We start from the raw sequence: 22,608 nt of genomic DNA, 5'->3' as shown, positions 1-22,608 counted from the left end.
TAATCGGGACTCCCCTGTTGACTACAAGTTTCATTCTCCGCGTCGCCCATATGGCTGTGCCGGGTGCCCTGGCTTGACTGTGGGGGCAATACGTTCGTTGCTAAGACCCACGCGGACCTAGATAAATACAAATTGTTTGCAGATCTATTGCAGAATCCGGGCCGGTGACCGACTATTCACGGCTCGCGCTACCTTGCCATTTTTAGCATTCTCATAGAGGCATGAATTCATGAGTGAAATTGCCAGTCAAAAGCTATAACGCCGCGTCATCTACATATCACGAACGGGCAAGGATACTTACAGATCATGCGGGACTAATTATTCGGTCCCCTGCATTAGTATCAAAGATAATTGTTTTAGCGGGATAGACATGGGTTGAAAAGAGCTTAAATCAGCTTATAGTTAATCTTATTATTAATATGTAACACTTAACTAGAAGTATGGATCTGTTACCCGGTCTTAATATAGCATTAAGCGTTCGTAGTTGACTTTCTGATCTTATACATTTCATATCAAATCCGGAGAAAGTTCGGATAGATAAGTCTGAGTTTTGGTGCATTAAAGCGACCTGCTGCCATGCTCCGTGCGTAATCAGCTATTCACGTGGTATAATATAAGAATATGACTCTTCTCAGCTGAGAGACCCGGGAGAATGCAATGAATACTGAAGACAATAGAACTATGAACATAATATGAGTACTATTGTGAGTCAAATATAGCAGTTTACCATGTCAGACTGCCCAGGGCAAGCACGTTTTTAGCATGCTTTCCAGAGTAGCCATTTACTTAGAGTGGCACCCGGCTCTGGAAGAAGTCATTCAACAACGTGATGTGACTTTTCTTAGCAACAGGGACCTGCGCATATCCAACAGGTAGCCCGTTTTTGTTGATCGGGGCTGGCGGCGCAAGGTGGAAGGTTGTCGCGTTGGAACTGGTGCTTGGCCTCCAGTATGCCAGAGTCCCATTGCCGCGGTAGCTGCCACCTGTGTTGGGATTCGACGTCTTGACAAAGTTGGCCCAGTAGCTGCTCAATGTCTCCGCAATCTCGTAGTCTACTGGTTCCCAAGGGAGATCAGTGCCGTAGAGATTGTTAAACACATATGTGATTTCAGACATATGATGGGCACCTTGGTCTTGACCTGGAGGAGCGTGGTCCCAGTAATAGGTGTAGAACGGTGAAGAAGCCGACTTTGCCCAATAATTGCCAAAGTTCCAGGAACCGACAAGAGACGTATCTCTCGCGATGAGGTTGGAGTTCATGGACGCTTGTGTAGAGTTTGCGGCCGGATATTCTTCCAAAAAGCGGCTGGCAAAGGAGCCGTACGTAGAGTTGAGCGTGCTCAAGTACTGTGATACCGTCACATTCGTGCCATATGCAGCGCCAGATTCATCCTTCGTGTTACCAGTAATCAGTGGGACGTCATTGGCCGGCCCTTTCTGCAGCTCTTCCCAGTATGTCTCAGGAAGGGCATAGCCATCCAGAGTGGCTCTCCAGTTCTGGAACGAAGTGAAATCGCTGTACTTGCTTATAGTCTCCGCAGGGACTTGACGTAGCTCTTCGAGTGTGGTAACGTTCAGGACGGACTTCAATTCAGCTCCTAGCTTTAGAGAAGTCGTCATGTTGTTGTAGCCTTCGGCCAGCTCGGTGGCCGCCGGATCATGAGGATCGCGAATTCCACTCTCCGCAATAGCACCGACAATCAGCCCTTTAGCAAGAGGACTGTTAACAGTGTGGTATACAGCGGCACTACCAGCAGACTGGCCAACAGTCGTGATGTGGTTTGGGTCGCCGCCAAAGTCTGCGATGTTCTCGTGCACCCATTTCAATGCCGCAATCTGGTCCAAGAGCCCATAGTTCCCCGTAGTGATGTTGCCGGATTCTTCCCATAGCTCGGGCAACGCAAGCCAGCCATAGGGGCCCGTCCGATAATTGTAAGTGACAACCACAATATCTTTAAGCGCAAGGCCACCTCCATCAAACATGCTCCATGCGCCGTTGGCACCCGCGGGATAGCTCCAGATCATTACTGGCCGCTTTTCAGCGGTTGAGTTGGCTGAAGTCCAGATGTTGAGATTGAGGCAGTCCTCGTCGTAGACATCGTCAATTGCACCAGTGGGCGAGGTACCTGCTGGGCACGCGGAACCAAAGGTGTCGGCCACAAGGGTGCCATTCCATCCAGGACGAGGCTGCGGAGGTTTCCATCGGTTCGCGCCACCCGTGGTTGCGCCAAATGGAATACCCTTCCAGACGGTCACGCTCTCATAACCTGGAAGGTAGGAACAGCATGTAGCATTGAGTGCAGGAATGCCTTTCACAGCGCCATACTTGGTCTGAATAGTGGTGTTGTAAAGGTAGGCATTGATGGCAGCGGCATGGACCAGGATGGCCTGCACAAGCCCGGATTTGAGGTTGGAAACCTTCATCGAACGCAAGCAGGAGAAGAAGCAGTCACGAGTGAAATAATGGACGATCGAGAAAACGATCTAGAGAGCTGCTGATCGTTGAAACATTTATATCAATCTGGAGCACACCTCCGAGCTGTACGGTACTCATGAACAAGGCTGAACCCGGGACATCTTGATTGACAGGTTAAATTCCCCTTTTAGCGATCACAGTCGATGCAGGATAGGTCAAGGGATGGGAGAAGGGAAAGTGCAAACGGTATACAGTACCTAGCGGAGCATTTAGTTACATCCTTACGCAACTTGACTCGTCATCGAAAGGCTTGGAAGAATAGCACTGGTAATACCAAGAGTTAATGGTGTGAATCCTACGGAGTATATCGTTCCTTATATCCCTTCTCGTTCAGATATTGACATGTATAAGTGGCAAGATGAAGTTAATAATGCTAAGCTCGGTGGTCCCACTGGGAACTGAAGCTTAGCGTGCCGATCCCATCGTGGTCTGAAAAATCCTCCGCGTGGTCTAGATTCTACTCAGGGGTCAGGACCTACTTTTGCTAGAAGCCTTCTATGTTCAAGTAAACATTGTTTCTCTTTTGATCCACTATCCAGTTTCATTCAATCTTCCAATTATAAGCTGGTTAGTGTGCGATCTTACTACTACACCTTTTTTAAGATCTTCAAAACAGTTTGATCATCTGGTAAATACCTAACTGTCACCTCGCATGGAGTTCTCCTTTGTCAGTAAAGCACTATGATAGTCCTCGCCTAACCAAGCCTGGAGTGAGATCATGGAATCAATCAATTAGAGAATCGGATGTGCCAAGTTGCCAGTAGTTAGATTAATATGCACTTGAAAAGGCGCCTTGCTTTCTAAAAGTATAATCATGTTAGCGTGTGATCTAGATTGAGCATGTAAAAGAAAACCAATGCTGTCGTGCCTTTCCGGTATACAAGAAATATGGCTTTTGCCGTAACTATAACCGACGACGGGGGTGCCATGAAGCGCTCTTTGCACCCGGTCCCGATCCCGATCGATGTAACTATTTATTCTGACTCATAACAAAGTTAGTTAGGATCCTAGAGCTATGTAAGCAAGTGACGATCTGTTTCCAGCTTCTTTATAAGAACTTTCTGGCTCAGATCTCTATACTGGCAAAATCCGACGGACGCCTCATAAGAGCCTCATCTTACTGTATACTATATAGTGATATCTACTCGACTTATCGCTATCAGCCAACTCAGTCAGTTAATATTCCACGGCTTTCATGCCAGTAAAAATACGGGGAATACTAGGTCCTTGATAGCTAATATCTCAAGAAGCTTCACTGCGCACTACCGTCGTATCAAATCTGGATTTCATAATTATACTAGCGCTTTCAATTCAGAATAACAGATAGAGAGAGGTCGACAGTCTCCCATTATACTAAGCCCTAGTCCATGGAGTCTTCCTTGTTTGTATCATGAGCATTTCATTGGCCGCCATGACTCAGTCAGAAATAGTATAGTTGTTTGGCACGACACCAATAAGTATATCGGAGCTTGTTCGATTCCATGATAGTGGTGCCATTGTATCCGGTGACGGGGATTTGCAATGGGAGACGAAATCAACTATGACACGGCAACCGTTGGAGAGCCAAACATTGCCACATGCCCCGCAACGTTCAATATTCCACAAGTCATCAGCGGCTCTATGAGATGGATAGATAGCATTAGCAGATGTGTGTGGGCTTGTGGTTGTTGGTGGTTATACTTACTTCCTCAATACGGCTCCGGTGATCTCACAACCCGTTCCTTTAACAAATACTCCGCAACCGTCTCCAAATTTGGCAGTATCACCCGCACCAGCGCAAACACCGGTGTTACTGTCGTTATGAGTTGTGCTTTAAGGTACAAGTTAGTTTGGCTCTTTTTGGGATGCGCATATTTCAACCGTAGGTTATGAGGGAGCAAATGTAGGTCGGATAGAAGATGAGCAAAAAGAAAATGAATTACTTGCCCGTATATTTCGCTGTCCACGATGTTCTTGGGTGCTGCCTTGCAGTATGTTCCGAAATGAGGATAAAAGCCACATAGACCTGACCCTTTACAATTGTACTTGGTCGGGTAGGGAGGGATGCTAGCTGTTACAGTAGTGACAATAGTGGTAGGATGCACGGTTGTAAGGAACGTAGAGGTAATTGTTCCCGGTGCCAGAGTTGTAGGGTAAGCGTATGATGGCACTGTACCTGTATATCCTGGTACAACCACAACAGGTACACCTCCGATAGTCATGGTGGTTTCCGAGCCAGTAACGGCCGGTATGGCAAATGGTTTGCCACCAATGGTGATGGAGCCGCCTTTGACAGTGACTGGAGTACCACTGACAATTGCTACCTCGGGAATACTCGTCGTGACCATGACTGTCTTCGAGGGTGCCGGGCCATCTTGCCCCTGATCCTCATTAGGATCAAGAGTAATACCAGTAGGACAGTACCTCCCAGTAGTAGTAGCGGTACCAGTAACAGAGCAGCCGGTTATAGTGGCACTCATAGTGGTCTTGCAGGAAGTACCGGAACATGTCACCCAGTAGTCTGTTGCAGTCCGCTCGGAGCATTCTGAGCTGGTGCTTGTATCGCAATTGTGAGAACATACCTTACCACAGCCTTTACCGGTGCAAGTAGGCTCCGGCTTGTGACTTTCGAACGTAGTGGTAGGAAGGTGCTTATTTGGTGGACAATCGATCGAGAAAATGTCAAACAACTTGAAGCACTTTGGAGATGGAATCGGGGGAAATTTTGGCAGTGTTGGGATCCGGATAGGTGGCGGTGTCGGATTAGGTACTGGAGACCAGTAAAAGCCACCCTTTTGGAACCAGATGACCACAGGCGAGGGCGTTGTGGTTCCTGAGGTAGGCCCAGGAATCGTGGTTGTTAATACAGTTGGAGTTTTAAGGGTTCGAAGTGCGATATCCTGAGCTTCAGAGAATTTTTGAGTAATACCATTTGTAACGTAGTCGGTCGTCCCCAAGGATATGTAAACTGGGGCAGTCGTGCTTGATGATGTCTGAGATGGAGCAGTGACTGGCGGCGGATAGAGAGTTGTTGTAGCCGTTCCAGCACTAATGACGAGAGGTAGTGGAGAATAACTCGGCGTTAATGCAAAGGAGAACGGATTCGTTTGCGTAGGATCAATAGGCACAGGAAAGAAGTCTATCACGGAAGTCGTAACTGCATTTTGATTAGCGAGATAGTTTCCTCCGGGCTGGAGACACTTACCAGGGGAGGGGACAACATATTGAAATGATGAAGAGCCCACAGAGAAGGTGGTATGATAAGTTGGGAAGTGAATTGTCGTCGGAGAAGGCATTGTCGATGGAGGTATTATCAAGGTGCACGGAGGGAAGCAACCGATGACTGGACTTGGAGTCACAAAGATGACAGGATCGACATAGACAATGCCGGAGCCAGGGCCAGAGCCAGAGCCAGTAACATTAACGGCATAGCAGGCACCCTCCGGACAATATCCGTACTCACAGGTGAAAGCGCAGAGACCTCCGTATATAGTTGCATCCAAACCTGCAGCCACATGGCCGATCACGTTTTTCTTTGGAGGCAAAGGGTTCAGAGCTCCCTGTTTTGTGCACTTGCAAGCAGCAATTGGACAGTATCCATAATTACAGGCGAAGTTGCATAGGCCTTCAAGGTTTCCCTCTCCTGTTCCGGCAACGCATGCTGGAGGCAGGAAATCAGAAACAGTCGGCGTCGATAACGGTGCGGAAGTTGTGCCACAGGCATTGTCGGGACAATATCCCAAGGGGCAGTCAAATGCACAGAGTCCACTATAGCTGGCATCTTCGCCAGCTAAAGGATAACCCATCTTCCCTGTCGCCTTCGGCGTGGGCTTTGGCTTTCCTTGTAACTGACAGAGACATGCGCCAATAGGGCAGTATCCATACTCACAAGCGAAGTTGCAAATTCCTTCGAAGTTATTTGCACCTGTGCCATTAATACATTTCTGCTCATATAGGGCAAGTTTTGGGGTCGCCGAGATAGTCTTAGAGGCAGAATCACTGCCAACCCAAGCATTCCAGTTCTCGATTCCGTTTTTGCAAGAAGTTGTTATTGAACTTCCCTTAACTTGGGCAATTTGAGACCCAGATCTGGAAAGTGTCACTACCACATCTCCCACACTGCTTCCAAAGGGCACGCTTCCATGGTAGATGCCAATGCCGCCATCTGGTTCCCACTGCCATGTTCCCTGCTGGCTTTTGCCGCCGATGCTGACTGTGACAGTTGCCGGTGAAGAGAGAAGAGCGGAATAAAAGATCCTGTCTTCCACTATTTCGTAAGGGGGAAACTCAATCTGCAGCAAAGGTCATTTGGCTGGATCCGTAAACACTATGTATTGACAGGAAGGACTAACCTGTAACTGGCTGGCCGTATTACCCGTGGTGTTACCTGTGGCACAGGCTCTGCCGGGCTGTAAGCGATGCCAAACCATAAGGCCCTCGTTTGTAATCGTAGCAATTCCATTTTTATATGTGTCGATCAGATAGGGTAAAAATAGGCGCCACCCATCATGTGGCATGTCAGTGGCATAATTGTAGGGAGCAAGGCCGATTGAGAAAGCGTCCATCGCATAGTCTCTTAAAGGGCCGATGTAGTGAGATTCTCCATAGTCATTCCATGAAATTATCTCCACAAATGGCGGTTTCACGAATAGGATCTCTTGCCATCGGTCATACCAGAGATGATCCCCTCTGCAACAGTTAGACTTGGAGATTTAGCAGAGTGGGAGACTTGCCTCCATAACCAATTCTTCGTGTACCCAGGTAAGTTGGTAAAGAACCAGGGTGACGCTGGCATCATATAGGGTAAGTCGCCCAGATACTGCAAGTATGAAGCATCAACGTATGTGTTCATATCTTCATTACCCCAAGGCCATGCTGCCCAACTGAATAGTCCGTCCGCGACACCCAGTTGCACAGCAGGCTTGGCCCCCAGGGAAGAATAATCAGGCATGAAGAAACAATTTGTCTCCGCCTTTATCAAAAGCCAGTCTTTCGCGTTGGCAGGGCCTTCAAATGTCGACACAAACGGCTGGCCATTATATTGGTAATAAGCCGGACTTGATCCAAATAGCTTGATATAACCTAGCACGTCATTTATCTCCCACGCGCCGTTTCCAGCATAATCGAATGAAAAAAACAACTTGAACCCGAGGCTCTCAGCTGCCTGAAAGAATAGCGGCACAACAGTATTCGCATCATCACCAGCTGCCATATTGAGCGCAAACGCGTCAATATGAGCTTCTTGGGCCAGTTTAATGTCATTTTCGAAATCGTCCCAAACATATTCAGCCGTATTCGTAACCTGGAACTGTGTTAATCATATCTGATCTTTTGTATAAATATGAAAAAAACTAAAAACGAATGGTATACCATAAAATGAGCAAATACTGCCTTGGCCTGGGCCTGGAAGGCGCACAGCAGAACTGTGAAGATAGTAAAAAGCATGACTCTATGCCACACTAATTGATAAGCATATACGAGAGTTCGTGCGCGTCAAAATAGAGCCTACAATCGGGGCATGAATAGATATAACCGTTGGATCATGAGCCACCGAGTCGTCACCGCATGAGCTCTGATATGCAGCTTACAAAACATGACTACGAGAAATTTAGTGAAACCTGAGATCCGTATTTTATCCTTTGTTCTCGACAGTCGTAGTCTTATTTCTCTTTGGATTATAGATATACGCGGATAGGTCGTACTTGCGACACTTCCCTTCAAAGGATTCCCTGTAGCAGATACAATATGCTTAGTAGAGATTATAAATCAACGCCACGTATGTTATACTAGGTACTATATGGGTATAACTAAAATTGTTTTCTGTTTGTTTCATCGACTAGGCTGTCATGTAGAGAAAATCAAGCACGCATCTTGAATGCTTATATGATTTCTGAAGATATGCCATACATCATATTCTCAAGTATAATCGCCATTCAAAGTGGTCACTTTGGACCGCTTCTGCTAGTATCCATGATTATTTTGTTTAGTCGTAGGGGACAATATGATTAGCATAGACTTTCCCTGCCCTGATCAATCCTTTGAACAAAACGCCACTGGCTTTTTTTGTTCTACAATAAAGGACAATGCCGGGGGGAGCGGAGCGAACCATTGCCATACACGGTTAGCGCTGGTCGACTAAGTATACAGATTGGGCTATATGTGATAGCATCAAAAGGAGAAATTGAAACTCCACGGCGTACGTGATGATACAGAAGCACGGCATGATCTAGCAGGTACTGATGCTAAGTTACATTGGAACCCGCCTAGGTTCTACATCACTCAGCCTCTTCAAACCCAGCGCTCAAGAATGTCGATCGAAATCCCAACATGACTTTTCGTTTGATCAAAGGGATGACAGCACGGTACTTTTTGCTTTTCATATCGAATGTGACATGCAAAAGGAGGCGTAACAATAAGCTCTTATTCTAAAACAGTGTGGGTGCGGATTACATTCGTATCTCTTTTCGGGCGGCAAGGTAGGTAACTAGTTTTACGGCGTGTTCGAGAAATACATTTGTAGGCGTAGTAGCGCCAGAGGATTCTTGATACAGATGAAAGGCTGCATGATTGTATAAAGTTCGCATTTCCGTAAGGACTTTATCATTTTTCCTGATCCGACAACAAACATTTAACTGCACTCGAACAGTGTATCGGTTGTTTCGATATCTTCAGTCACCACAATCGATCTGCCTCGAAAATGACCAGAACATCTTCGATAATCCTGCGGCCGCGACCATGCCTCGTATTGCTTTTGTCAGCTCTGATATTCACTCTTTTATCTGTCATTTTTCATTTTCAGAGAGCTGAGCATAAGACTCTCTGGACGAGAGATATCGACCGCAACAGCACAGTCACCCCAAAGGTTCTTATCAACTGGGATGATGCTATTGAGAAAGGCTATGTACTTTCATGTGCTATGGATGATACCGTGGACGGCGCTGCTCACTACATGCCTAAAAACGTTCCTGTCAACAGTCAATTTGTGCAATATAGCGATCTGGCAGCCTGGGGATGGAGTTCCAGCAGTGGCGATGAAAATGAAAATTTCATCGTGAAGGCATTCCAAAAGGACCTTACAAGTATAGACATAAACCCTGACAACTTTATCATGGTCAAGCTTGATCATGATCAACCGAGAACAGTGGACGAACAGGAATATCCGGTATGTTGATTATGACTCTTAGGTATTTGTACTTGGTTTCATATTTGCTGACTATGAAAAGCCATCTGGGGGACGCTACTATAACTTCTATAACACCCAGGATGGTGCTATAATAGTAGCAAATATGAATAGCCCAGAAGATAGTGCAGATCACAAATTACCCCGATACCCCAAATGTGCAAGATGGTCCGATGTGACCTTCCTTCAATGGCAACAAATTGCGGGACAGAACATAGGCAACCTCAAGCATGTTTTTTACAGTGCAGTTACAAATGACGATACGCTGGAACTCATGGCAACGGCACTAGACAAGGAGGAAGAATGGTACTACGAATCTGAGTATGACGGGCTAGCTAAAGGCAAATCATTCCTTCCAGGACAAGAACAGTATGAAGCCCTCCTATACAGCCCAAATATACGGGGTTTGGCATGGCTTCTGATTCAGCATAAACCACAACTTGGTATCAGAAGGATTTCTAAGATTACAATTTTCGGGAAAAGAACAACTGAAGTGTGCTATGCAGCTATTTACTTGGAGATTGAAGAAGTTTCGTGATTCTTAAGAGGCTGCATAATTTAGGCATACCTGTGAATTGCGATTCTTGTTACTGCTACTTAATGTCTGGGAGCGATCCTCAAGTGATCGAATGAATTTTCCGCTAGCGGAAGATACTATCAAAAAGGTCAACTACATACCGAGGCTTCCATCAATAGTTTCTCACGACAGATGGTATACCGAAATGAGCCAGCAATTCCGTAGCGCGGCCCTGTAGGAGCGCATAGTTGAACAGTGAACAAACAGCATTACCTTCGCAATAATGAGGTGTTACACGCGTAAAGCTGTCTATAAATTTACAGACAGTGTATCAGACTGTCCAATTGAGGCGGCAATAGTTCCGAAATTTCCTCATATCCGATCCACCTGCAGAAAATGTCTGATGATTGACTACCGAAACAGTATGGTGTCAACCGAGCCATGTCACATACAGAATAGCTTCGAAGTACTGAGACACAACAGGTTCACTCGTGAATGTTTTGTTCCCTGCACACCCTAACAGATTTCTTGAACATGGTAGATGAATACAAACAAAGTACGTACATGCACAAGTACGGTCTTTCTAAGAGACCCCTGTAGCTTACTTGATTGGTAAAGGGATTATAAATAGACATTACCTGCGTGTGCTGACTATGGCAGCTACCTCTGCTTACAGAAATGGTATGTGCATTGCACGAGCTCGTGAAACGCATCCGGATATGTCACAAGTATGCCAGAATAATTACCATTTAATGCACTGACTCGAAACTGCAACTACTAGCTTCGCTAACCAGACGATCTGTCTATCCGTAAAGGTAATAAGGAGCATAGACGAAGGCCATCTCTTACTGAACTAAGGAATCAGGTTGAACAAAAGCACCAGCGGGACATTTTCTGTTCTTTGACAAAACAATGAATTCGAGTCTTATTAGAGCCAACGAGGACCTAAGTCAGGGCTAATAAAGATTCCTACGTAATGAAAACCAAGTACGTGAAATAGAAATTATTATCCGTATGCGTACCAAATGATTAGATCCTGACATAACAAGACATTTATCAGCATGCACAGAGTATAACGAGTGCGTCTAAAGTCCTATGTCTGTGTCTCTTCAGTTCCCGCTTTGAATAATGTCGATCGAAACGAGTAATATGATACATCACGTCCAATCAGATAGGATATTATGAAATCGTACTTATGTTCCAGTAGGGGTTCGAAATTGGGTGTGTACGGGGAGTGGGCTGGTTGGTATCACGGCCGGGGAACTGATACTTCTAGTATCGGGGAGATACATCAAAGCAGTAGTACTATCTCCTGATGCGTATCTACCTTGCATAGCCTATTGTTCTCGAGTATGATGCAGTCATCCCCCTCGTTGTATAAAGGGTAAAACCTACTCGAGATATACAGTCACTGGAACTCATTGCTGAAGCATACTTGGTCTCTTTTTTTGAACACCAGGAGACTCTATTCGACTTCAAAATGATGGAAATACTATCTAGAGATCTGCCTCGGCGATCATTCCTTGCACTACTCTTAGCAACCTTTCTCTTTACCCTTACTCGAATATCATCTATTGTCCATGTCGATAAAGAAGAACAAAATGGCCATCTTAGGGAAAGAGCTCTCAGCAATAACACGACAGTGGCCCCGAAAGTCCTCATTGACTGGGATACATATGTTCGAAATGGTGCAGCTCTTTCCTGTGCCATGCAAGCCACTGAAGATGGTGCTCGTCAATACATACGGCCCGATGTCCCCGTTAACAGCCCGTGGGTTGACTACGGTGATTTGAATACCTGGGGATGGGAGCCGCAGACACAGCCGGGCGTCCTGTACGACATCAACCGTGCCCTCCGCACAGCATTCGGAGCTTTGAACATAGATTCGGCACAGAATATTTATATCGAGATTAAGCAGTATACCCCAGTTAATGTTGATGGCGAGGAATATCAGGTATGGTAATCTTTAATACAATCCATTGATGTCCCGTATACTAATTATTCATCAGTCCACTGGCGCTATGTATGGAAGCGCCTATAACCTCCAAGACGGCGTAATTATCTCGCACAGTGCTCATAGCCCTGAGTATGCGACTCCCAACCTTGATAGGTACCCGAAATGTAGAAAATGGTCCGACGTGACCTTCCTTCAATGGCAACATATGGCGCAGGGGAACGTCCAGAACCTGAACCACGTTTTCCAAGAGTCCATTACAAATCGTGATACGCAAACTATCATGCGAAGGGTTCTGCGAAAAGCTGATGATTGGGACGATTGGAATCAATTACGTGATCCTTCAATGTGGAGATCATTCTACCCCCAGAGTGATGAGTTCAATGCGTTGCTCTATACCCCAAATGTGCGCGGTGTTGCCTGGCTGTTAATCCAGCACAAGCAGCAATTAGGCAGAAGAATAATCTCCAAGATTACAACGTTCGGGGCGAATTGGCAGCCAGCACTCTATCTGAAGATCGACGCTGTTCCTGAAAGCTGAGTATGGAGCTCCTATAGTGTATTAATGGTGAAGTCCGAAGACACTGCCATCTTAGAAAGGAAATTCATCAATGGGCAGACTAGGTCTGCATAGTGCGAGGCTTTGATAGAAGGATCATGGGAGGATATGATCGAGGGAGACCAACATATGAGATTGCATAAATTCATTACGATATAAGTTTCAACTCTTTTCCAATAAGAAGAATAGTGGGCAGACTATGCTTCTAAGGTAAGATTATGATTCTCTCGCAGAAATCCTAGAGCCTCGACCCTAATTCCGTCCCAGAAGAAGACACCGAGTGGATAGAGGACAGAATGTTCAGGATAACCGTTATTGGGAAAATTAGGCAATATGCAATAGTAGCTGTGATGACAAAAGGGAATATATTGAACCAATTTATACAGTTTCGTTTCCCGCCACTTTAATTGGATTGGTGTCAGCGGTCTCAAGTTGGGGCAGCAGTAAATTGGCGTCTCTGAAACGGAAGCAGAAATCATCCAGTGCTCTATACTGTCCACAGACCCCGCTTCACGAACCAACCATACTATGAGTGAGTTCATTTGGTATCTCTCACCAGGTATGTCCATTATCTTGTCCCAAAAGCTATCCACGCTATCTTCTTGTACCGATAGCGCTGCTTTCTCCGTAGTATAGAGGCCGCGGGTGCGAATCGCATGCTGGAGCTCCAAAAATAGAAATATGCGAATAAAACATCGTAACAATCGCTGCTCTTCAATCCAAGATGGCGGTCCAATATCTCTGGGCATGTGTGGTTTGACAGGTAGTCTCGAACAGCGTTTATCGGGTTTAATGTCCATAAATGGGAGATCGTCCGGATCATACCCAGGCTTGAGTGCCATACAGCGGGCGATCATCTCATGAAAGTATACATGTATTATTTGACGGAACCTGCTAGAGAAAGCGAGGAGCCGACAGAGAATGATGGAGGGTGTCGACTTCGGTAGAGGTGCGTCGGCATAGCTAGGACCAAGGTCCCAAGGTTCAAACCACTCGCCGTCTTTCAACGTCGCTTGCACAGTGGAACGGATATGCTCAAAGAAATCTTTGTATGAACTCGGTAGCGGATTAGTCTCGCTTTTTAGCTCACTATTGGATTCGCTAGGGAAAGTCCGCCACCATATGAAGACAAGTATGCGTAGTAATGCCTGAACCTGTGGCAGGAGACCAAACTCGCGCTCTTGGGAGATAATTGTTTCCACAATCTGGGAAAAGAGTCCATTCTCATGTCGAAGGAAGGCAGCTATTGCCGGTGATGCATCATGAAGCCTGTGCAGGGTTGGGAGGTCGGGTAGGAGACAGAGAATATCTCGGATCACAAACCAAGGGAGACGGTCAAAGGGATCCATGTTCTCTTTGTTCGATGATAGTCTGATGTCTCGTTGATTGCAGAAGGACCACAGTGACTGTGAAATCTTGTTTAGGTATGACGATGCGCCTTTCAAGCCCCTGAAGACTTGTGAGTTCTGAATCTCGGGGCTAAACGGATCAGTGGGCCTGATCCGTTGATATCAGTCATTGAAGTGGATGAAAGAGAGATATCTCTTTTCATGGGAGTCTGTACCCTGAGATCAAGTAAATTTTAAAACTAAGGGTAGGACATCGGTACTAATAGTAATCAGATAGTCAAAAGTACCTCAGCTGACCTGGAAAAAGGTCCCTCCGTACAACACACCAATGGTGATTATGAATCCGCCCGGCGGCCGAGTATTCGTCTGAACTGAAGCCTGTTCTCATGAATTCACTAGAGAAGATCAGAGAGCCAGCATTTTCAGGCAAGTTGTGAATCCTCGGCACGGAAGCAAATAGTGGATTGAGCTTTCTAGCTGGTTGAGTAGGTGTTTACTTGGGTCTAAGCTATAGATTATATATAAACGCACATTTAGCTTCTAATTATTATGCAAAGAAGCTTTCCTGGTCTATACGATCGGTGATGTCTGAAGCATTTGTTGCAAGCGATGATTTGACTGCATCTAAGTTTCAGGCTTCCCCGAAGACATGGAAAACAGTCAGATGATATCCTGGATGGAAGCAACGTATTTATATGGAGAATGAGAAATGTGGAAGTGACCCCGTAAATCGAACATGGCTGCAGTTTCGATACCATCAGAGACCTGCTATTATCAAACAAATGGCTCCCATAATATCCACGATAATTTCCCTGTGTCCCCTGACGTTCTCCATTGAAAATGGGACATAAATTCGAGACTATAGATTGATTGCCTCGCGCTGAGGAATTATAGCACACATAGCTTATATATATCTTAAAAAAGAGAAAGAAAATAAAAGAAGTTCTAGCCAGGTCCATTGGACCTCTAAATAGCCCCGTAGGACTATTTAATTGGCCGAGGATGCTCAAGTCTAGATGCGACGTGACACCGACCGTAAATTTCGAATTAATCATATTAACGCCTTGCTGAGAATATTGCTGCCAAGCATTTCTGTTTTTTACGAATTCTACAATTCTCTAGATCGTCGGGTTGATAAACTTCTACCAATGAACAAGATTACAAGATCGCGGGTTGTGAGCTGTTCGGCGCTCAGCCTCATCAGCCCCTCACGTACATATTATCTTTGCTGCCTGCCAAAAAGCAAACCACATTCATTGTGGACAAGTCAGCATCTTCTATCGTCTAGTAGAATTCCAAGGACAACCTGGCTTTTAGCCTTGTGTATAATGTTCAATTTGGCATACGGTTTGTATCCTGGAGTGCCTTGATGTTCTGTTGAATTCGCGAATGCTGCTTGGTTTTTGTTCCATGCTCTCTCCGTTGTGCTCGTATTAGTCTAGTCTCGCATCCAAACTTACTGATAGGACTTCTCCTTGCTTTGCAGCCTCACTACAAAAAATCATTCTAATTTTCATTTTCGAGTTTTCTTTTCTCTTTTGCCGCTGCGGGCTTGTCAGACTGAGGTTTCTGGGTGCGATCTGAGTTTCATGGGATATGCTCTTTCATGATCGGGATTTTTCTCATCACTTGCAACACGACAAGATAGAGAGCTCTTTTCAATCCTGACAATATGTTCTCTATGGAAGAAAGAAAGCTGTCAGACGAACAAAGACGACTACGAAGTGTCTTATTCCCGACCGTTGAGTCCCCCGCGTTGTCAGCCGCAGTCGTTGATTCGGAACGTACTCCAATGCGAAAACCAACGCGGGATGCACATATTCCTGTTACGGGTCGAACTAGCAGAGCTTCCAGTATCGTGTCGACAAGGACGCGAATAAGCATCAATACTCTCCAGGAAGATGCACGGAGTGCCCGGAGTGTCGATCTCGTGCTGGGAGGCAGGTCCTTCCATATAAATCGAGACGGCTCAAGGGTGACCAGTGTCGATGATGGTCTCCCGCCATATTCCCCTCCGATAGCTGAAGTGGCTAATGCTCCAAATGTGGACTCTGACGGTTCTGAATTGTCGTCTCCTACAACTCCAACTGGCCGGCCTTTTGAACTCCCTGACTACGGTCGAAGTAATGAGTCACAGGGCTACTCTCTGTCTCATTCTACGTGGGGCCAGCTTTCTGGTCTACAAACTGACAGAAGGCCTCATGCGCACAGAAAGTCGAACAGTGTTATCTCGGAGCCCTCAAGCTTGACCACGAGAGACCAGCCAGCCGTTGGTCTAGATTATGAGAGGGGGAATTTTTATGTGGCACGGAGAAGCAATTCTATCGATACGTCCCGTGAAACATTAAGAACTTCTCCGGCGACGAGGCGCTCCCTCTCTTATGGCAACCTTGGGGATTTTCTACAGTCAACTCCTATAAATACTATTCGCCGCAAAACGGGCGCCCAGCTCCCCAGGATATTTACAACCCTCTCAGGAGGAAGGTTCAGTAGGAGTTCCCCAAGTCTGTCCGAACATGGAGAGGAAATACCTATGTCTACTCAAGTCCGTGTCACCCGCTCCGCAGGACCACATGCAGGGAGTACCATGTCATCAAAAGGCTCTTCGTCATCTCCATCTCTTGTCAGACTCGCTGCGACAGGTAGGATCCCATCTCCAGCTATCTCCGTCAAGAGTGATTCTGCGTCGACATCTGCTCCTGGTCGGTCTTTATATGTCAAGACTGCGGTTAATAGTAATGATCGACCAGTTGGGACTCTGGGAAGCCCAGTGCACATAGAGGAAGGGTATGCAGGAGCGGAGCCGCCTCCCATGGATACTGAAAATGACATCAGCATCCATTACACCCGGGTAATCCGGAGCATTGATCGGGATCATCGGCGGGCACTCCACGAGCGTGATAAAGAGCTCGCAGCTATGCGTGAGCGTCTGAACGAGGTTGATCAGGTCTACCGACAACAACTGCGGGCACGAGACTTCACAATCGAAGACCTCCGTCAACGGCTGACAGCCCTTGAGCAGAGCGTAGAAACCCAAATCCACCGTGCCCAACATGAAGTCGAGGACATGTGGGAAAAGCGTTGGAAAGACCGCGACAGGCATCTGGTTGAGCGGATGCGCCGCATTGAACAGGATTGTCAGCGAAATATTGAGCAAGCAATTGCACAACGCGATGAAGAGTGGAGAGCCACGTGGGAGAAAAAGAACGAGCTGTTAGCACAACAACTCCAGCAGGTACAAGATGTGGCTAAGCAAGATCCGGTCCTTCCATGACAACATGGTAATCCGCGGTCCGCTCTTCGTCTCCACGGATGCACTGTACATAGCCATTTATAGATACGTACTGTTTGTTGACATGTCCTTGTCAATGGGACTCGTTCGTTTCAACAGGAAAAGGGTGATCCAACTGACAAGGGCGCCAACGCCAACGCACTCCCAGAAGTAAGCCAACAACATTCTTGCGACATGGCTGGCGTGGAATGGGGCGCTCTCTTTCGCATCGTATTTTGAATGCATCGCTATCACTCAGTACGCCGTATGTCAGACTCGAATAACTCCGTAAACTTGCGCCAGTACTCCGTAGATGACTGTCAAAGAAATGTTGGGACACAGCCATGCAGCTAGCAAGAATATGCTCGCTTAGCAGCAATGCAAGGTTCATTAATAATGTTCACTAGCATACTGCGGGATGCTGATCTGCCTGTCATATTATGTATAATGTGTCGATTGTCATGCGACAGCGCAACTAGCGAAGCTCTCATTTAGAGTCATCGATCAGCTGTGACTTTTTTGCACTCCCCGCAATCTGTCGATTCCAAGTTAGTTCCTTCGTCTATCTCGCTGACAAAATGCCCCGCGCTGGAGACAGAAATCCGGGGTGTTTCAGTGGTTCGCCCAGTCGATGCAGTGACTATCATCCATGGATGAGCGGAACGAAGCTAAACCGAGCTATGCGTATCCGGAAAACGCCTGGGGCTGCGGCAGATCGGTCCCAACAGTTTCGATCTTTCCAGTCGTCTATCCATCTATCTGGGGTTGATGCTCCGAGTCTAGTAGTTTGACAGTCGGGTGAGCGCCTGTAAGATCGATCGGGTTTTCTAGAAACGTCGCAGCGTCGCAGTGTCACAGCGGCCGGCGACAGGCGGCTTCTACTACTAACTACTTCTCGCCCCCCACCACCAGTTACTTTTTCCTCTCACCAAGCGCGCGTCTTCTCCGCTGGACCGTCGCTCCCACAACAGCAATTCTGCAAGATTGATTAGCTCTCTTGATGAGCTGATCGTCCAGATCCCATCTCTCGCTGGAAGCACGTCTTCTGATTGCTGCCAATTGTGTCTCAGGTAAGTTGGGAATACGTCAGATCGCGCTTATGACGTGACCAGAGCTTAGGCTGATCGATCATACTTCTTTTTTTCACAGCAGAGATAACGCCATCTGCGCCTGCGCTCGCCCTCACCGGTGTATTACCAGACTATATCAACCCACACATAGCATCCGGGGGAGCACTGTGGGCGCGAGTCTGTCAGTAGTTGCCTGTTTGCACGCTCGTACGGATGCTGGCAGCCTGCTGAAGTTTATAACGTTATCACCTCAAGATGGCGAAGAAACAACCGTACATCCCACGCCAGATTGGCTGGGTGTATGATCTTGTGCTATGGACATTCTCCGTACTCGTGGATCTTTTCTTCCGGGAGGTCCATCCACGGGGTTCGTGGAAGATCCCCAGAAGAGGACCCATGATCATTGTTGCGGCTCCTCATGCGAACCAGGTAGATATTCCTCCTCGCCCCAAGCAGCAATAATTTAGTTTCGACGTGGCTATATGTGAAAACTAGAATTGCTGACCTCAAATCCACCAGTTTGTCGATTCCTTGATCCTGATGCGTGTGGTCCGCAGTGAAGCGCATCGTCGCATCTCATGGCTCATTGCGGAGAAGTCCTTCAAACGGAAGTTCATTGGACTATTGTCGAGAGGAATCGGTGCAGTGCCGGTAGCTAGAGCAATGGACAGCATGAAGCCTGGTCAGGGCACCATCTATATGCCGGACCCCGTCAACCAACCTACCTTAATCCGAGGAATCGGCACCAACTTCGAAGCACCCGAGTACGAGCGAGAGGGAACCATCACTTTGCCCACGATCAATGGCACAGCACACACCGCACATATTGCAGAAATCCGCGGACCGGAGGAACTTGTCATTAAGAAACCATTCACGCACCCAGACGCTCTGTTCCAATTGACAGGCAAGAACGATATCACAGATGATGGAAAGTCCACGGATGATAAGTCTGGCCAAGACATCTCGGAGTTCAAAGGGACGAAGTTCAAGGTTGCTCCTCATGTGGATCAGTCTGCGGTCTACGAAGCAGTATTTGCCAGGCTCCGTGCAGGTGGTTGTGTCGGTATCTTTCCCGAGGGCGGTAGTCATGATCGTCCGCAGCTGCTTCCACTGAAGGGTACGTTTCGCCACGTTTTAACGGTTTACTCTCGCCAAGATAGCTCTTACTGATCTTTGATTTACAGCTGGTGTGGCCCTCATGGCACTTGGTACCCTCGCGGAGGATCCTGATTGTGGCTTGAAGATTGTACCTTGCGGAATGAATTATTTCCACGCGCACAAGTTTCGTTCCAGGGCCGTGGTCGAGTTTGGAAACCCCATTGAGATTCCACGGGAGATGGTCGACCAATACAAGAGAGGAGAGCGACGTGAAGCCGTCAGTGCGTTGTTGGACACGATCTATCAGTCTCTCTTAGCAGTCACTGTCACTAGCCCGGATTATGAAACTTTGATGGTATGATCTCTCTGAAGTGGACTTTGGGACTAGGCGCTAACTGGGACCAGGTTATCCAAGCTGCGCGCCGCTTGTACAACACCAAAGGCAAGAAGATGCCTCTCCCAATGGTGGTCGAGCTTAATCGCCGTCTCGTTAAGGGTTATACGCACTTCCAGGATGATCCACGGGTTGTGAACTTGAGAAAAGGCGTTGCGGATTATAACAAACAGTTGCGCCTCCTTGGCATTCGTGACCATCAAGTCCAGTATGCAAAGTTCTCGATCCTCCAGGTGGTCTTCACTCTGTTCTATCGTCTGATCAAGATCGCCATCATGGCTATCGGCACGTTGCCTGGTTTACTTCTGTTTGCTCCCGTCTTCGTGGCCACGAAAGTAATTTCAGCGAAGAAATCCAAGGAGGCTCTGGCAGCATCTACAGTCAAGCTACAAGGTCGTGACGTGATGGCGACCTGGAAGCTCCTCGTCGGGTTGGCGTTTGCTCCAGCTCTCTATGCGTTTTACACCACCATGTTTACATACTGGACATATCGGAACCGTATTCAAGGATATGTGCCGGAATGGGTCCCGTTGTGGCTTGTTGTTCTTATTGGGGTCGTCCTCTTCCCGTCGATAACATTCGCAGCTCTGCGAATCGGTGAGATTGGCATGGATATCCTCAAGTCCATACGGCCTCTCGTCTTATCCCTTAACCCGACATCTGCGAACACCTTGGTGAGACTCCGACAGCGACGAGAAGAACTTTCCCGGCAAGTCACGGATCTCATCAATACGCTGGGTCCTGAGCTGTTCCCCGACTTCGATGCTGCGCGTATTGTAGCAGACCCCTTCCGTGACTCCCACGGTGATCACAGGCTTGATGTGGAGAGACCGGACCGCCGATTGCCCAATGTACCTACGATCAAGAGGAGTGCTACCACTGGTGACATCGGGGAAGGAACCGTGTCACAAGAACCTCTCCCGAGGAACGAGTCTTTCCATAACTTCTCTCATATTGGTTTCTTCTCGACACGCCCGCCTAGCCGCAGCCGCAGCCGCAGCAGTTCTAGGGGCGGCCGGCCTGGGTCTTCCGGTCACCAATTGAAGGCATTCACCACAAAGGATAACTTTGAGGACGTGAGCATGAAGATCCGCGATGCCATGAGAGAGCGTGGCCAGCGGAGGCGCAGACGCAGCGAGGATGCCGGCTGGGAGTTGGCAAGTTCCGGGACAGACACGCCGCCAAGCGAAGAAGGCAAAAAAGATATCTAATGGGTTCTGGCAGAGCGTGTCAAAATTTCCTACCGCTGCTTGTACTGTTTCACACTTCTACTTTTTGAGTTTCGGGGAAACATTTCCTTGCGCTCAAGTCATAGCGGTGGTGTTCGGCGTTCTATGTAAATGCGGTAGCTTACGCTGATGATGTTTGGATGGTTGAAGAAATATTGAAATCCGATACCTCTTGAGTTTTAGGGATCGTGTCATAACCAGCAGAGGGAGAGATTAATTGATCTTAAATTTGCAAGTTTATTCTAGTTCAACGTGCATAGCCCCCTATATTCTGTTACTCTGGAGCTCCTTCAGCCTCCGGACTAGGTTCATAAAAGTCCGTAATAAGTCATTTTCACAGCGAATTCCCCAGCATCCCCACGACCCTTACAAATCGATTCTGTCTAACAGCTTCCGGTGGTGATGATGATGCTTCTTGTCGTACTCGCTCTCGCTGGGCTCATACTTGCCCTTACCCCGCACATTCATCGTGTCATCCTGACATTCCGTAAATCCATTATTCGTCGACCCATCATGAGTAATAACAGCGCAAAAGACCGCGCTGGAATAGTCCTCGGCAATACTACCGATCACGACGCGGTCGGCACCAGGAGAACCGCCATCGTAGGTCTTTCCGTTTCGCTCGATGGGAAATTCGAGATAGGGCTTCTGAGCGTGCTTGAAGCTGAAATGTTCGTAGTCGTTGTAGGCATGAGGATATTTGTCGCGACCTAGAGTTTGGTGCTGAGAGGCTAGAAAGAGGGCTTTATCGGCGGCATTTTGGATGTCGGTGCGAGTGTAGCCGGTTCCTGTGAGAAGTTCAGTTGTTAGTTAGTTATGCATGTTTTGGATAGTTGGATGATAGATCTCGAGTCTAGTTCTTTCTTCTTGCCCTCTTGTTGTGTTTTGCTGTTGAAATCACTTACCATCGCAGTTGCAGCCCTGCGATTTAAGTATTGGGTCAGCGATAGCGAAACGTGGGGTGATAAGTAACTCTTTCTGCGTATTGGTACCAACTTACCGAGGGCAGGTAGTAGATCTCAGCAGACATGATTGTAGCAGATACTACAATAACTTCACTCAATTAAGTCAAGGGGTTGGTTCTAGGAATTGCTCGATGCAAAAGAATAACGAGAATATCAGCAGAACAAAAACCCCATATCTTATAGCTCAAGAAGCCCAGTTAATTCCCTCTAGGTATTTACCGACGTCATTTCCTATCACACTACCATCCTAGCTCGACCATATCTACGCCTGATAATTGGCGTTGACATACCGTCTGATGATGCTATATCACATTTCAATCCCTCCTCTTAGGAGCTGAATCGCTATCAATCAAACCCTGCAATGGATAGAAGATAACTCCATAGTATGTATCCCTGAAGGTGTCCTAAATCCCTACCAACCCAGACACATTCTCAATCAATTGGATGAGAGAGAATGATCTAGATGAGGGGAGGGGGGGGCTAGACTATGATTTTATGTCTGCGCCATCGGCTGATGAATGCTCGCCTTTTTTTTAGGTTGCAGGTTGCAGGTTGCATTAGATCCGA

At 47.2% G+C, this 22,608-nt stretch overlaps 9 protein-coding genes across 9 annotated transcripts; 4 read left to right on the top strand and 5 right to left on the bottom strand.

The window, feature by feature from the left end:
- Positions 1-392: 392 nt before the first annotated feature.
- C8Q69DRAFT_476288 (prolyl oligopeptidase-like protein) lies at positions 393-2,849 on the bottom strand. The gene is made up of 2 exons (XM_028631256.1): positions 2,674-2,849; positions 393-2,577 (listed from the first exon to the last, which is right to left on the bottom strand). Exon 2 carries the CDS (start codon positions 2,422-2,424, stop codon positions 787-789), a length of 1,638 nt encoding a protein of 545 aa, XP_028483068.1. The 5' UTR covers positions 2,425-2,577; positions 2,674-2,849; the 3' UTR covers positions 393-786.
- A 924-nt stretch (positions 2,850-3,773) lies between these two features.
- On the bottom strand, positions 3,774-7,900 carry C8Q69DRAFT_493044 (glycosyl hydrolase family 71-domain-containing protein; the record flags this gene model as incomplete). The annotated part of the gene is made up of 7 exons (XM_028632179.1): positions 3,774-4,094; positions 4,161-4,286; positions 4,403-5,612; positions 5,661-6,747; positions 6,808-7,144; positions 7,189-7,757; positions 7,826-7,900. 7 exons carry the CDS (start codon positions 7,898-7,900, stop codon positions 3,893-3,895), a joined length of 3,606 nt encoding a protein of 1,201 aa, XP_028483067.1. The 3' UTR covers positions 3,774-3,892.
- A 1,252-nt stretch (positions 7,901-9,152) lies between these two features.
- On the top strand, positions 9,153-10,173 carry C8Q69DRAFT_513772 (hypothetical protein; the record flags this gene model as incomplete). Its single annotated transcript, XM_028633325.1, has 2 exons — positions 9,153-9,617; positions 9,679-10,173. The coding sequence occupies 2 exons, from the start codon at positions 9,153-9,155 to the stop codon at positions 10,171-10,173; spliced, it is 960 nt and encodes a 319-aa protein (XP_028483066.1).
- Positions 10,174-11,632: 1,459 nt separating this feature from the next.
- On the top strand, positions 11,633-12,797 carry C8Q69DRAFT_513770 (hypothetical protein; the record flags this gene model as incomplete). The annotated part of the gene is made up of 2 exons (XM_028633324.1): positions 11,633-12,106; positions 12,162-12,797. 2 exons carry the CDS (start codon positions 11,633-11,635, stop codon positions 12,645-12,647), a joined length of 960 nt encoding a protein of 319 aa, XP_028483065.1. The 3' UTR covers positions 12,648-12,797.
- A 23-nt stretch (positions 12,798-12,820) lies between these two features.
- C8Q69DRAFT_476285 (hypothetical protein) lies at positions 12,821-14,338 on the bottom strand. The gene has a single exon (XM_028631255.1). It carries the CDS (start codon positions 14,012-14,014, stop codon positions 12,863-12,865), a length of 1,152 nt encoding a protein of 383 aa, XP_028483064.1. The 5' UTR covers positions 14,015-14,338; the 3' UTR covers positions 12,821-12,862.
- Positions 14,339-14,456: 118 nt separating this feature from the next.
- Positions 14,457-15,086, bottom strand: C8Q69DRAFT_476284 (hypothetical protein). The gene has a single exon (XM_028631254.1). It carries the CDS (start codon positions 15,067-15,069, stop codon positions 14,548-14,550), a length of 522 nt encoding a protein of 173 aa, XP_028483063.1. The 5' UTR covers positions 15,070-15,086; the 3' UTR covers positions 14,457-14,547.
- Positions 15,087-15,686: 600 nt separating this feature from the next.
- C8Q69DRAFT_446906 (hypothetical protein) lies at positions 15,687-17,288 on the top strand (the record flags this gene model as incomplete). The annotated part of the gene is made up of 1 exon (XM_028629168.1): positions 15,687-17,288. The coding sequence occupies one exon, from the start codon at positions 15,687-15,689 to the stop codon at positions 17,286-17,288; it is 1,602 nt and encodes a 533-aa protein (XP_028483062.1).
- Positions 17,289-18,197: 909 nt separating this feature from the next.
- C8Q69DRAFT_476276 (putative glycerol-3-phosphate acyltransferase Sct1) lies at positions 18,198-21,290 on the top strand. Its single transcript, XM_028631253.1, has 5 exons — positions 18,198-18,536; positions 18,611-18,784; positions 18,875-19,472; positions 19,540-19,808; positions 19,859-21,290. Exons 2-5 carry the CDS (start codon positions 18,611-18,613, stop codon positions 21,056-21,058), a joined length of 2,241 nt encoding a protein of 746 aa, XP_028483061.1. The 5' UTR covers positions 18,198-18,536; the 3' UTR covers positions 21,059-21,290.
- Positions 21,291-22,562, bottom strand: C8Q69DRAFT_476273 (Ribonuclease/ribotoxin). Its single transcript, XM_028631252.1, has 3 exons — positions 22,077-22,562; positions 21,982-21,997; positions 21,291-21,864 (listed from the first exon to the last, which is right to left on the bottom strand). Exons 1-3 carry the CDS (start codon positions 22,104-22,106, stop codon positions 21,443-21,445), a joined length of 468 nt encoding a protein of 155 aa, XP_028483060.1. The 5' UTR covers positions 22,107-22,562; the 3' UTR covers positions 21,291-21,442.
- Between the last annotated feature and the right edge of the window lie 46 nt (positions 22,563-22,608).

Source organism: Paecilomyces variotii (assembly GCF_004022145.1).
Source record: "Paecilomyces variotii strain CBS 101075 chromosome Unknown C8Q69scaffold_10, whole genome shotgun sequence".
Lineage (NCBI taxonomy): Eukaryota > Fungi > Ascomycota > Eurotiomycetes > Eurotiales > Thermoascaceae > Paecilomyces > Paecilomyces variotii.
This window is presented reverse-complemented; position numbering and strand designations above follow the sequence as displayed.